The sequence below is a fragment of the Heloderma suspectum genome, chromosome 10 (genome assembly GCF_057233095.1).
Source record: "Heloderma suspectum isolate Gila_16-S chromosome 10, 16-S_ref, whole genome shotgun sequence".
NCBI classification, from domain to species: domain Eukaryota; kingdom Metazoa; phylum Chordata; class Lepidosauria; order Squamata; family Helodermatidae; genus Heloderma; species Heloderma suspectum.
The window spans coordinates 28,049,350-28,064,793 of NC_139467.1; the positions used below are offsets into that span (position 1 = coordinate 28,049,350).

Below are 15,444 nucleotides of genomic sequence, written 5' to 3' on the forward strand. Positions count from 1 at the left end.
AAATAAATAAATCTGTAGCTTTGCAGGCTTCCTGCCTGCCTGTCTCTGTACCCTTCTCTGTAGCACAATTTGGACATCATGATAAGCCAGAGTCCTGGAGAATCCTGGCTTTTCAGGATCTAGCAAGCATGGTGGTGCAAACTATCCGATTGCTCCCAACTGGCTCCTCCTACCAGTGGGAGTAGCTAATAAACCATGGATTCTAAGTCTGTGGTTTGTTTAGTGTGATGTCTGAATTGGGGATTCTGGCTTGTCTCTCCCCAAATAAACCAGATTCATAAGCCATGATTTGTTGCTGGCTTATGACTCTTGTGTGTTTGGGGAGAGACAAGCCAGAATCACATCATGGTAAACAAACAATGGACTGAAGATCCATGGTTTGTTTAGCTGCTCCCATTGGCAGAAGGAGCCATGTGGGGGCAATCGTGACATCCCAACTAGCCGTATAAATTGAGAGTAACGCTCAGAATGAGAGATCCTTTAATTATCTGAAGTATACTCAGGAGATGGGAACCAAATGCCCCTTAGGAGATTCCATACAGGGGACATACAAACTTTTGCACAAGCTGTTTGCATAATTAGCTGAATAAAATAGGCTTCTGCATAGAAAAGGGCTCTGGACAAGGTTATCATAGGGAAAAAAATGGCTGCTCTATAAGCAAAAGCCTGTTTCTTTATAAACATATGGCTCTCCACATCCCAGCTAAAGCATTTAAATTTTCCAACATTTGATTACACTAACAAGACCTTAGCAATGGGTATTGTTGATCCCTGTATCTCATTAACCAGCACTATGTTTCTACTCTTTTGAATTAGTTAGCAACGCCTCCTCTGGCTTAACTGGGTTCACAACAGCACTGGAAAATAAATGCCTGGGTGCCCTCTGATTTATACTACTGCTTACATGCAAGAGAAGAGGGGAAAAGCAGATTTAGCTACTACTGTAAGGAATGTTGAACCACACTGAAATGAGAAACTGTCACACTTGTACCTGGCTGTTTTTTTAATTGTTCCACTAATTTTGTTTCTGGATCAGGAACTTTAAACATTTCCAAGTTCAGCTCCTCCTCAGTCACTATTTGTTTTTCAATATTCTCAAGAGTATCTTTTGCTAGAAGAATTGCATAGTTAATATATCACCAGTATGGCTTCAATTAAAAAACACACTATCTATAATGTTGAAACTTTAAAATCCCCAGTTCAGCAATACGTTTATTAGGACTAAAGTGTCACAAAACAGTGAGGGAGCTTTCAGGTTCTCCAGAACTCATAAGGCTGGATGTACAAAAAGCTGGGGGTGGGGGAAAGAAGACCCAGCCAGACTTTATGTTTTCAAAAATGGGGATCAGCCATTTCTTCTTTATTTAAGAATCCTAGATATAACCTGATACCTGTAGCACCTAGCAGACTATTCATTTAGTCTGCAATATCCATCTTGAGACTGATTCTAAACATAGACCTTATTGTTTTAATCGATCCTGGATTGTCTTATGGATATGGTTGATTGCTTGAGATTGCTTGCTTGAAGTTGTTTTAGATATATGATGTCTTGGGTATATTGCCTGTTTGTGTGTTTTTATGTAAATGGCTTTTAACCTCTGATGGTATGTTAAATGTTTTTACTGTTTGTGAACCGCCCAATGAACTTTGGCTACTGGGTGGTATAGAAATGTAAATAATAAAATACTAATACTAATAATGGCTACAATATCTAGCCTAATTGTCATACTTGGTTTTCCTTCTTTCCCCCACCTTTTATACCATCCAGCCTGATGATGAATTCTGGAGAACATGAATGCTTGCTCAGTACTTTTTGATATTTTGGTTGGTCGTAATAAAGATATTCACCAATTGTGGATTTTGGCATTTTTTCTTACAGACCAACGCAGCTATCTTTGCTTTCTATAAATTGGAGTTTAGTTAAGCTATAACAGGGCTTTATGTTTTACCTACATGAAGAATTTAGAATGTTATAGTGCTACACAAATATGCTGTTTGCGCTGTTCTAACCACCTAATGCACACATCTGAAAAGAAGGAAGAGATCTTCAGATGGAGGTCCCCCCACCTCACATCCATGCTTTCATATTTGAGTCCTTTTCAATTGTTGTGTGGGAGAATATTAATATACTTGCAGTCCTAACATTATATTCAAACTCTCCCAGGATTATAGGACATATTTGCTACTTTCAATGTTGTTAAAGCTTTACTGTTCATAGGGTCATAATAATTTTCTTACCAAAACCTAGATATGTCTCTAAAGGCATACTTTTTTGGACATTTCCTTTCTCAGAGAAGTGATGCTTAGAAACTGCATAACATTTCTTCTGATACACATTTTGGAATTCATTTGTTATAATAGCTGAGTACGTTTCTGTAGTAATAGGTCTTGAACTTGGTCTCGATTCTGCTTCTTCACATTAACCTTCTATTCTGCCACTTCTTCTTAACAACAGGAGCTAGTCAGAGCATTTTGCTCACTGATGTAAGTAGTTCACCTGGTGTAGGTAGCTCAACAAATGAAATAGGATTATTTCTGTATATTTCCTTCTGCATAAATTCAGCTTTCTCAAAAATCTAGTGTTTATATTTGAACACCGGAGAATCATTTCCTACACACTAGGAGGCTGAACAAAGCCTCTTGAGAGAGCTGGCATCCTTCTACAAAGACAACAGCACCACAGCACATACAGAAGCATGTTGTACTACCTTTGTACTATTTCAGTGTGCAGGTGGCAGAATTGTGCTAGATATTTAACTTCACAAGTAGCTTAGAAGAAAGTGTATTCTGTTACATTATCTGGTAAAATACAATCTGATGGGTGATCTGAAGTAGAAGTGACAATTAATCCATTGTGCAAAGCATTTTCCCAACCCACTGAAGTTTGCTGAAGGAAGGGCTTTGAAGACTGAAGTACAGAAGTGACCAGCAGTGTTCTGACCAGTGAAGTCTCATGTTATTTCTTTATGAAGGAAAAGTCAGAGACAAGATGTCTCAGCTCATGAAAAGATAGAAAAGGTACCGCAGAGAGAGATGGAGAGAGAATCAGAGCTACCCACAATGATACCTGGCTTCTCCTGAAACTGTTCCACAGGTTCTGATTCCGGAACCCCAACCAACACCACATCCTCATGCTTCTCCTCCTTTATGGGTCTGAACTCAATTTTTTGAGAGCCACGTTTAGCTGAAGAAATTGTGCACATGTTACAGAATATACAGAACACAGTATATAGAAAGAGAAGGTTGTAGATTTCAGTTTGGATATAATTATTGTTTGCTCTTGTTCTTTGTTGTTGGTTTTTCAATTTGACTTTCAGTAGGGCGATTAAGGAAAGTGGAACTTTGCCTTAATTACAAGACTATTACTTCCAAATCTGAAAGGACATTAGAATTCTATCTCACCAAGTGCACAATTGTCAATTATATCTAAAAGGATGCATTAGAATGCATACCATTATTTCTTTTAGGATAATTTAAGTGCTACGCTTATGAACATTTCAAAATTCTAGGGTCAGTTCTTACATTATCCCATGAGCATGGGAACTGTTACAGAGCCACTCCTCCCCATGCCACCTGTTAACATAAGAAGCCTTGGGCTAAATAGAAGAGCCCTACACTGTGGCTCTTCTCCACACCAGCATTAATCCTCTGGAGTCAAGAAAGTGGTTCCTCACATTAACCAGCAGTGTGGAAAGGAGCAAAGTTGCTCCCATGCAGTCAAGGTAAGGTAAGAACTAAGCCTTACATTACTGAATCCCAAAGTCTTTCCTCTTCTATGCCACACACAATTAATGACCTTGTGAAACCAATTAATTATTTCAAATATCAATTGGTAAAGTACAACTTTAGAATGAATATGAATATCTTAACAACTTAAACTGAAGCGCTAAGCAGAATCTGTAGGCAGTAAATCTACAGATTAAGACTGAAATCTGGGGATCCTTATGACAAACTGGAGAAAGTTTAGATACTCACCGCCATCAAGGCTTCTAGAGGCCCGCTTACTTGCTGTCCGTTCAAACTGTGGTGCAGGTCTGTCAATCAGAGCACTAGCTTGTCTTGTCTGAGCCTGTGTCCGACCACTGTAGCGGAATTTAGAGCCCAATACCAGGAATCTGCTCTTGGGAATTGCTTCAGTGGATGTTAGCCTAAAAGCCACACAGTGTTTTAATTTTACTCATTTCCAACCAAGGAATCAATAGTGCCAAATAAAATAAGATCCAACATGATGGCAACTACCTGCATAGCATAAATCAGTAGGAACCATCGTATTAGTCCTCTGATTTAACATGACAGGGTGAGTGCAGCACCCCAATGGTGCCCCCAAGTGCCCTCCTTTATTTTTACCACATATGAGTGCCATTTGCTCATACAGGGAAAATAAATTGCTGCACTTAGGAATAATGTTGCAGTAGGGGAGAAATCCACTCAAGTGATCCATCAACAGGGACTCAAGGGAGGGTGCAACTCATCACTGTGCACACAGAGATGCATTATTCATCCCCTTCTCAATTCTCTGCAATATACAGTTCTCCCATTTGCATGCACACCCATCTCTAATAACAATCAGGATTTTGCAAGTATACATATAATGAAGAACACATTATTATACACCGCCTGAAATGTTACGAATACAAACATTCTAAAGTTAGTTCATGACAGAAATTATATATGCTCATTAAGTAAATTATTTTCTGTTATTCATTACAGTTGAACCCTTCCTCTCCAATAGGCTCAGAACAATGCACAAGGTGTTATCCCATTTCATCCTCACAGCCATCTTGTGAGAGGTAGGTGAGGCTGAAAGATAATCACTGAACCAAGGTCATTCTGAGTTTTAAAGCCAAGTAGAGATCTGAACATAGGTCATACAGCATACTATCCAGTATACCACACTGTTTCTCAATTAAGGGAATCCTACTCTCAGTAAATTCATTTATTATTATTATGGAAAAAGTTGACTGCCTACCTTTTATTACTCACTTATGAGTATAATGTCTCAACCTTCTTGCCTGAAAAGTTCTGTACAATTCAAAGGCTTCTGCTCAACTCTACCAACATATATGGTCAACTGACTTAGGTATCAACACTTCTTACATTAATAAAGTGGGATGTCTGTGTGTGGACATATCTAAGGCCCAAATTGGAGGGGAAAGGGAAAAGTGAAGGACAGAGTATTCACTTAAGTTGGAGACTCATACTCCCAGGGAAAAATAGCAGGGAATTGGAGCAACATGCATCTGCTAGCGTCGGGCAGCTAGGACTGGGAATTTGGTCAGCTGAAGTGATAAATACAGCCCACTGCTGGATTTCCTTCAACATGGGGCTTAAAAGAGACTAGAGAAGAATTGGGCTTTGAGGATGCATACTCTGTCTTCATAGTTTAAAGCAGGGGTGGGCAACTTCAGGGGTCTGGGGCCCATTTTACAGCCCCTCAGATTCCTCCCCACCAAGGGCTGCACTCCTGCTGCTGCTGCCATGCCACCAAAATTTGGCAGCAAACTATGAAGCCATCAAAAGGACAAATTTACACTGAAAACAAGCTAAATTTGTCCTTTTGAAGACTGCATAGTGGTCTGCTGCTGACATTTGGGGGCAAACCGACCATTTAAAAAAAAAAAATTGCTGCTGCCACAGCACCAAATTTCAATGTTGTGGCAAGGGCCACACAAAAGAAGGGGGCACATGCAGCCCAGGATCTGCGTGTTGCTCATCACTGTTTAAAGGGAAGTACTGGGCTCAAAGGGCATGCTTCTTTTGAGTCCAGTCCCACCGCTCTTCCCCCTGAGTATTTTAGCAGGTCTTGACTTGTATGTTAGTATTATCATTTGGAACCTGTATATGCGGATGACACTCAGCTCTACCTCTCATTCAAATCTTCACCAAGGTTGGCCGTAGAATCCCTGTCCAAATGTCTGGAGACGGTGAGTGGCTGGATGGGGAGGAATAAGCTGAAGCTCAACCCTGACAAGACCGAGGTACTTTTGGTGGGAGACAAGAGGAGGCTGGGGGATGTTGACCTGGTGTTGAATGGGGTACGGCTACCCTTGAAAGACCAGGTCCGCAGCCTGGGGGTCATTTTGGACTCCCAGCTGTCCATGGAGGCTCAGGTGTCAGCTGTGAGCCGGACAGCGCTGTATCAACTCCATCTGATACGGCGGCTGCGCCCCTACCTTCCCGACCATCTGCTCCCATTGGTAGTACATGCCCTGGTCTCCTCTCGTTTAGACTACTGTAATGCGCTCTACGTGGGGTTACCCTTGAAGACGGTTCGGAAACTGCAGCTGGTACAGAACACGGCGGCTCACCTGATTAAAGGCAGCCGCCGGCGAGATCACATCACTCCAGTGCTGAAGGAGTTGCACTGGTTACCAGTTGTTTTCCGGGCCAAATTCAAGGTGTTGGTTTTGACCTTTAAAACCCTATATGGTTCCGGCCCAGCCTATCTTAAGGAGCGCCTCCAGCAGCACCAGACAGGCCGCTTAACAAGATCAGCCTCGGATGGCCTTCTCTCTGTCCCATCAGCCAGGACAGCTAGACTGGTGGAGACGAGGGAGAGGGCCTTCTCTGTGGTGGCCCCCACTCTGTGGAACTCCCTCCCTAGGGAACTCCGTCATGCCCCCTCTTTAATGAGCTTCCGTCGTGCATTAAAAACGTGGTTGTTCAGGCAGGCATTTGGGGTGGGTTAGGGTATTTTTTTTAAAAAAAATTTATGGTAAAATTTTATTGTTTTAAATTGTTTATGGTGGGTTGTACATCGCCCAGAGTGGTTGGGTGACCAGTCAGATGGGCGATTAATAAATTTAATAAATAAATAAATAAATAAATAAATAAACCTACCCAACTGAATTTAGAGGTCACAGCAAAACACTACTTCCTGGACAATGTATACCATCTGGAGTCACAATTAATTTGACTTTAAATACACATAAACACTATTTATAATTTAATCTTGCAATTAAAAAAATCTACATACCTGAAAAATGTGTGATGTTCAACGCAGACTTTCCACAGTTTCTTAGCTGCTCGATAACTAGGAAGTTTGAATCCAATTGTACTTTCATATTGTTCATGCTACAGAGAACAGTAAAGAATAAATTCCCATTGGCACAAATTAACTGTGCAGAATTAAAATGGGGAGATTCTTAATTGTCATTGTTCAAAAATATTACTCTTTGAAAGTTTTTCCAAAATAGGAAAAAGAAATTTGTTGAACCAATTAACCATAGCAAAATTTCATGAAGTTCCTTTATTTCTCAAATTCTGAAATTCAAATTTAGATTTCATCAAAATTCAAGAAATTAAGGAAGAATCTCTTAATCTGACTGATGCAAACAGTTTCAGCCCTAAACTATGCCATTGTCCATCAGTAATACATACACCAGACACATACATCTAAAACTGAAGCGAATATCCACTTTCCAAAACCAACACCATAATTAATATCTTCACATTATAGGAAAGAATCACCACATTGACCTGAGCCCAGAAAAGCTCATTTAATAGAGTATAACATGCTCCCTTGTGGCTGCTTCTAGCCAATAGCTAGGAAGCCACATTTTGTACAATGTTCAAACAATGGTCAAGGGTAGCCTCACATAGTTATAGGAATCAAGCCAGAACAGCTCATTCTCTCTCTCTCTTCAATATTTTTCTGAGATAGAAGAAAGATAAAGAAAATTGGAATGAAAATAGTATATGACTCCACAGCCTACCTCACTAGGACGAATCTTGATAAAAAAGCTGCTGCGCTTGTAAGAAATCTTCAACACTTTTGGCCAAGGGAAACGGTTGATTCTCAATTTATCTTTATAGACAAGAAGGCCACTGGAACAGACTCCCAAAGTGATATCCACACCTTCTAAGTCCTACAAAAGTTAACAAACATTGGAACATATTTTAGAGGTGTTTGGAGATCCACATTTCAACATAAAAAACACTTGGCCTTTGTTCCTTTCTCAGGGCTAAACTACACACTATGTTGAATGCATAAAATGTAGCTGACCTCAACTCTCTTTTTTTCTAGTGTAAAATGTGTATGGCCCCAATTCTGACTGGGACCACTGCATGTGAGGGGGTGTATGATAAACCTTCCCATCCAGCTGCTTTCCCCTGTGAAATCTCCCCCTCCTCTGCACATAGGCCGTGGGGAGCTAAAGAAAGAAAAAACACCATTGGTGCCAGTGAGCTCTTTCCAGAACCAGCACAGCAAATTTAAAGAGGGGAAGCAGCTGGGTGGGAAGGTTTACACCCCCACCCCTGCCATTCACATGTAGTAGTCCCAATCTGGACTACTCCCAGGTAAGTGTGTATGGGAGCGCAGCCTAAATCTTTGTGAGAGACTACTCAGATCCTAGATTCAGGATCTGTTGCAGGATCAAATTTGACACAATACATGTGTTCGTCTTTAAGGTATCACAAGACTCTGTTTTTACTATTTACCTCTGACTGATCATTACCTATAAACCAAAAGTTGTAAAGATTTGATTATAGCGTGCATAATTTCAGCATATAGCAACTTTAAAAAGTGTTATGCTATGCCATTTTTGAATGGAGGTTGTACTAGATCACCTGTAGGAGGGATACTCCACTTTAGACAATAAATACATCTCATTTTGTATGACATTGACATTGTCAATGACATTACTATATACTGGAGGTTGGGGTGCAGCTCCATTAAGTTATAGATAGGCTGAGAAAAACCCTGGCCGCAATCTCAGTTGTACTCCTCCAAAATCAAGAACTCCTTGCTAGGGATGTTAGAGAGTTCGGATTTCTATGAATCTAACCTGCAGATTCCACAGCAGACCAACTTTTTCTGAGTCGTGCAGACTTGTGGACCACTTTTTTTTTTTTACTTTGGGAGGTATTTTCACAAGTGCATACATTCAACACAAGTTCAGGAAATTGCAAACATTTCCTCATATTTGCGTTCCTACTCGCATTCCCTTTCAGGTTTGGAACAGGACATGTTTGCATGATTTGCATAAGGCAACAAAATATATCCATAAAAGAAATCTGATTCCGTAGCAGACTACGGAACGAACGATGCCTGATAACCCACAAAACACAGACAGAACGGATTTAACAAAATCCGTACATCCCTGCTTATGATCTTGCATTTGATAAGGGAGAATTGACTCAAGGATGAAAACACAAATATGAAAACATATAAAAATTTAAAATGTTATACAATATGAAAAAAAAAATTACCTTGGCTTGATGAATATCAACGCCATACATAGACAGCTTTTTGGCATTTTCAAGAAATTCCAGATCAGCTTGAGCTGGAGTCATAGATCTACAGAAATATAATGGTAAGGATAAGGGGCCGAACATTTGCTTGCTTAGCAGGGATTGATTTTTTTGTAAATCATTAATTGCAATTATTTGTTAAGTCCAATGCTACAATATGAAGATTTTTTTAAAAAAACACTATATACAAAAATGGAAAGTTGGGTACTTACTGTAAAGTTCCATCCTGATTCGGTGCACAGGAGACATCAATACCGCACCCTGTGGCAGGCTGAGCACTCTCATTAGTTATGTTTTTCCAGATGAAGTGTGCTGATCCCTAACAGAGATAGGGCTTTGTTCTATCTCTTCAGTTGTCTCTACATTTTCTTCCTTCTTTGTTTCTGGCTCCCCAATCACTATTCTGTCTAAAAGTTCAGCTAGAAAAGAACTGGCTGGAAGAAGCCGCAATGGCCAAGAGCAAGGCAAAAAGCCTGGTCGCATGTAGCTTGCCTGTCCTGGGCAGTGGGAGGAGTTAACCCACGATGGATGTCTCCTCGCACCGAACAGGAACTTGATCTTGCAAACCTCTTGTTCTTCATAACCCTTGATAGTTCCTTATCAATTTACTGATGCAAAGTAATTTTTTAAAATAAAATTATACCACATTCTTGGCATGGGTATAGAGAAAAACCAAAGCAGGCAGAAAAATATGGTTAAGATTCAAATCCTCAAAGGCAAAAGAAAAGAGTATATTAGCTGCTTCCCCAAAACCTTTGCTCAGGAAGGTAACTAAGAAAGCAATCCTAACTATCAGATCCACTGGCTGGAGGGGGTAGAATGGGGCAGAGATACCTCTCCACCAGGAGCTCTGCTGACTGTGGGGTACAGCTGCTCCAGAGGCCTCTAGCTGCTGTAGTTAATTCCCATAGAATTGTAGCCTTATAAAGCAATCTTAACTGGGGTGGGGAAGTGAAGTGGTGGATGACCCACCACTTCCAAAGCCTTGCTGGCTCTCACTGGCTGGGCAGAAGGTGGTGGGAATTGGGCTTTTTTTCCCTTTCCACTGGTTCTCTTATTTATTTTTAAATCCCCACCCCATTGGGGGTTTTTTAAAGCCTGTTGGCATAAGAGTGACTATTTTACATTCCCATCCTTGCCCTCTCCCAAAGCACAGTGATTGGAGAGCCCCTGGAGAAACATGCCATATGATTAGAAGGTGGACCTATCAGTCACACAACCCTCTTAAATCGGCATTTAAGAGAAACGAAAGGAAAAAATGCTATTTTTGGAAGTACACTTCTGAAATTCAAAGCATGAACAACCCCTCGTTCAAGGTCCAGGTGCAGTTCTGGTCACTTTAGAGGAAAGCCTGCTTCACCTCAAGGAGCACCAGAATGGTCCGAAGGGGCCTGGTTAAGCTCAGGCTTCGGGTGAATCTTATGCACATCCCTACTGTTTACAGATTTCTTTTTTATATAAATCACTTTCATTAAAGATATACAAAATTTTTACTTTATATTGAATAGACTTAATATTCACCTATATGTTTTGTGTAGTTCCATGACCTTGTCTTCCAGTTCTTTTGTCTGGTTTGGAGCCAGTTTGAATTCAGTGACATAATCTGTACTATGCAGATCTGGGTCATAGTCTCCTAGTTCAGACTGGATTGTGTAAGAACCCAACAGAGCTAATGTAGCAAAGGAGCAAGGAAGCCGCCCAGTGATAATATCTTTTCTCAGCTGGAGGCACAAGTAATATCTGCAAAGGAAGGAAAGGAAGCATCACAACAGGGAGTTCAAAGCTCCAATGTCAAGATGATGGGTACTTTCTCCATAAACACCTGGGACTATACAACTAGTCTTCACCTGCAACTAACTATACTGAAAATTGGTCCAGGACAGATGAACAGAGAGCCTTCCTGAGACCCAAATATCGTTTGCGTGTATTCATCATAGACATTTTATAATGCAGCAATCAGGTGAGGATGCTCACCCTGCAAATCTGGAATTAAAACAGAATCATCATCATTATGTAGCACACCTCTTCAGATCTCTTTGTTATTCAGCTTCTGAATTGCCAGTCGTAAAATAAAATAACTTTCTCAAAAAGAAAAGGATACTGGAGAAGTAAGACATATATAATGAGCATGAAGCTAGGCCAAATAAAATGGAGGACAGGACACAGAGGCCCATGTGTGTACAAATAAAGCCTGGGGCAATGTGTTCAGTGCAATCACCACCATACTCTTCTCCCAGGGGCCAGCAGACTCACAGAGGCCCTGCCTCCTGTTTTGCAGTTGTGTCTAGAGCATGCCCTTCTCTGTAGGGCATGGAGCAGCAATTACAGATGTCCTATGCCACTATATGAGGTACACAAAGCCAAAGGTTTTAAATTATATTAAATATAATTACTTCATATAATAATTAATTATTATTTTACTCATGTTTCAGACATGAGTAAAATAATAAATATTATTCTCAGGACCCAATCAGCTACTTTAGGTGCACTCAAGAACTTGTATGCACCCAATGGAATTTTTACCCTTTGGATATTAGATACACCCCACTGCAAAACATCACATTACAAACTACTTTTGGAACATCCCCAATTTCAAATTATATGTCACAGGGCAGCTGCTGTTTTGGAAATACAAGTCTAAGGGTGCCTTGGGCTTGCAGAACTAGTCATTCAGTTATCTGGATCCCAGCTGTTGTGTTTAAATTTTTTTTTAAATCTTATAATGTCTTTGTCACATTTATATCCTGCCATTACCCTTCCCTAAACAAGAGGATTACTTAAGTTTTCCTAAGGATATTACAAACCTTGTTATATCCTCTGTCAGTTGTGCTGGATCTGGAGGATAAAATTTGACATTGAAAGTGAAATTCCATGGGCCTCCTGTAATTTAAAAAAATCATTTATTTATTAATAATATTTTTACACTGCTCTCACGACAGCTTACATAATAAAATCCCATACAATTTTAAAAAATAAAATAAAATCAATCAACCAGCAAAAATAGCAAATATCCAGGCTAGACAGTACTAAAATCTAACACACCACCTGGGCTAAAAACCAGGAACAGTCTAATAAAACACAGAAAGGGCCAAGGAAAATAGATGGGTCTTCAGATCTGTCCTAAAAGCCTGTAATGATGGAGACTGATGGACCCCAATTACAACCCATTCAGAGCGGTGCATTGTAGATGAAATCATGACTCTAGTGGATCCTGACCCACAACTATGAACCTGGCAAGTGCATCCTCCAAATTTAATTTTTGAAGTTCCTATCGTATGACTTTCATCTATGCTCTTCTATTCTCAATTTAAATAAATTCATGCTTTAAACAGGTATGACCTATAAAATTCATATTCCTATACCGAAGAAGCAGTTTTACTGGAACAAAAATCCCCACAGACAAAGTTCAAAACAGAAGAATCACATCCTGTTTAAATTTGTGCCGATCGCTTCCATCATCTTTACATGAACTCCAGTGATTATGAGTGACTGTATGCCAAGGCTATGAATACCTACAATTAAAAAAATACACTCAAGGCACTTACCATGAACCTGTTTTTTTATCTCTTTGGCAGCATCCAACCATGTCTGTAAGAAAATAGTACCAATTAGTCATTACACAGCTTGACAAGCGTTATAAAGAACATCACATGAAAATGCATTGTTACCATGTTAAATAGCAACCATTTCTGGATGCTAATTGGGTTATTTTAGCTTGCAGTAGAGCTGGATGCTGCATTATTTTAAATTAATTCAAATCCCATGCTATAAATGATTAACACTGCAATCCTATACACACTTACCTGGAAGTAAGTCCCACTGAGCTCAATGGGGCTTACTTCTGGGTAGGATTACACTGTAAATGATTAATTACAATCCGACCTTTGGGGAGGCTGTGGTGATCAATGCATTAGGAATTAAACTATGGATTAAGCACCTGTCTTTACTTAGGCAAAGTTAAATTTCTCTTATATTCAAACTACACCTGATGTTAAAGGTGTCTTTGCATTAAAACATGCATTTTTTAAAAAAGCATTTTTGCAGCTGAATGGCGTGTGTGTGTTAATAATTAGCAGGACTGCACCAAACAGGAACAGGGAGTTTAACATTTTCCTCCCCTGCTGTGATCCTGACAAAAATTATTCCTCTGAGGTCACTATTTGCATTGGGAGGAAATTTCCCATCAACACTTATGAGGGATTTCTTCTCATTGCAAATAACAGCTTCAGAGGACTGGTTTTCATCAGGACCACAGGAGGAGAGGAAAGGGTTAAATTCCCCATCCATTTCTGCCACAAATCCAATAATTATCAGCCCCCAGCAACTGCAAACTTGCCATTACAGTATGATCCTATGCATATCTACTGAGAAGGCTCACTGAGTTCAATGAGCCTCACTCCCAGGTAAGTATGCATAGGATTCCAGCGTCAATGTCACATATATTTTAGTCTTTACTCTTGCTTAAAGAACTCAGTCTGACAGGATGAATCACGTGCAGTATTATTTTATTTATTTTTAAAATTTATAAAAGACTTGTACAGAGATCAAACTGGTGAATAAAAAAGTACAAGTGGGACATGTAACAGATTGCAATGTGGAGTGTTCCTGTTCAGGGTTCTACCCATAAGACAATGATACCTCTTTCTTGTGCATGGATGTTGCAGTTGAAGCTACATTGGGAACCACATTCACAGAATGAGTTTGATATTAGTAGATAAAATTTTAAAAATGTATCTAATAAAAGACAGAGCCCCATGCTATATACAGTTAGGTACACTTGCGTCTGCTGATGAGTGAGTAGCTTAATTCACATCCTTGAAATAATAAAAAGTGACAAATTAAAGGTAATTTAAACCAACAAAACCCAAACCTGACAAAATAAAACATTTTTATTTGGCAAGGAAAACTTAGTTAAGATAATACCAGACAGACCTTCATGGAAAGAGAAACAAGACTATGGCCGGGTTCACATGATTGCAGGGGTAAAAGAGGCCTTCGTGGCTTCTCCCCCTGCCCCCACATGTGTGCTAGTTGTTTACATAATTACCCACACTGCAGCATGGGTTGGTGTATTGTGTGAACCTAGCGTGCAGCACAGCTGGCTTTGTACCCACCCCACAACCCCTACTGCACATCTTGGGTTGTAGGATGGTATGAAGCCACCCCTGCCATGCACCGGGTTTGCATGATATGCCAACCCATGCTGCAGCATGGGTTGTGACATAAACAGGGGCAGGGGGAGAAGCCACAATGGCTACTTTTACCCTCACGATTGTGCGAACCCAGTCTGTGGTTTGACATTCTATGGCTCGCAACTGGAACGGCTGGTTCACAGACACAAGATTGACATATATGTTTCATCTCTCACTCTGTGGGGCTCCAAATTGTCCAAAGTTCTCTAAATTTACTTTATTTTAAAAAAATACTGAGAGTGTGTGACAATTCAGTTATTTCTGCCACACTAGAGCATTAGGACATTTAAGTATCTAGGCAAATGAATATACACACCGCTGTATTTACCTCTGCAAACTATCACCTAAGAACCTTTTAACTAGAACTAATTTTAACAACCAGTATTGTTTATGCTGTTTCATGTGCTTATCTGATCACAAACAAATCTCTGACTGTGAGTCTTGCAATTAATATATGTATCTAAAACAATGTATGGCAACTCAGTGGGATGGTATTTTAAAACAATTTTAATTTGTTTCTTCTGTGTATAATGAGTTAACTAACGTGAAAGTGAAACAGTGAAGGAAGAAATATTAACAGGACAATCGTATGGATGTCTGCTCAGAAGTATAGGATTGTAGCCTAATTCTACAGAGAGTTTTGCCTGTGCAATCGAACAAAATTGACAGACTGTATTTCAGTTCTTAAAATCAGCCTGTACAATATCAAGGTGGTGTACACAAGAGTAGAATGAGGTTACCTGCTTTGTTTTTACATGACTTAAGCAGGATCTGGAAACCAGGTCTACTGAGGTGAAAGAATAGCCTTCTTATCCCACTGAGCCTCTTAAGCTCATCTTTCTTAGCCTACACAACATTTTGCTCTACTTATTCTTGGTATAGCCATGGTTAGGTTTAATATGAAGCACTTTAAAAGTATGCCTGCTACACAACATTCTAGATCATTCTGAGTGATCTAGAGCTACAAAATCCACACATGTGGACACAAAGGCCATCC

The 15,444-nt window shown here is 39.9% G+C and overlaps 1 protein-coding gene across 50 annotated transcripts in view; it reads right to left on the minus strand.

Moving 5' to 3' along the window:
• Positions 1-15,444, minus strand: part of EPB41 (erythrocyte membrane protein band 4.1) — a 174,363-nt gene that overhangs the window by 50,680 nt on the left and 108,239 nt on the right. For 49 of the 50 annotated variants that reach the window (XM_084815649.1, XM_084815666.1, XM_084815671.1 and 46 more), the window contains 9 exons: positions 12,801-12,843; positions 12,060-12,135; positions 10,777-10,995; positions 9,214-9,301; positions 7,716-7,868; positions 6,977-7,074; positions 3,976-4,148; positions 3,068-3,184; positions 992-1,111 (listed from right to left, as the gene is read on the minus strand). In XM_084815649.1, the coding sequence (XP_084671775.1) occupies positions 992-1,111; positions 3,068-3,184; positions 3,976-4,148; positions 6,977-7,074; positions 7,716-7,868; positions 9,214-9,301; positions 10,777-10,995; positions 12,060-12,135; positions 12,801-12,843 (1,087 nt within the window). The remainder of the gene's footprint in view (positions 1-991; positions 1,112-3,067; positions 3,185-3,975; positions 4,149-6,976; positions 7,075-7,715; positions 7,869-9,213; positions 9,302-10,776; positions 10,996-12,059; positions 12,136-12,800; positions 12,844-15,444) is intronic. The other variant, XM_084815675.1, reaches the window with a different exon arrangement.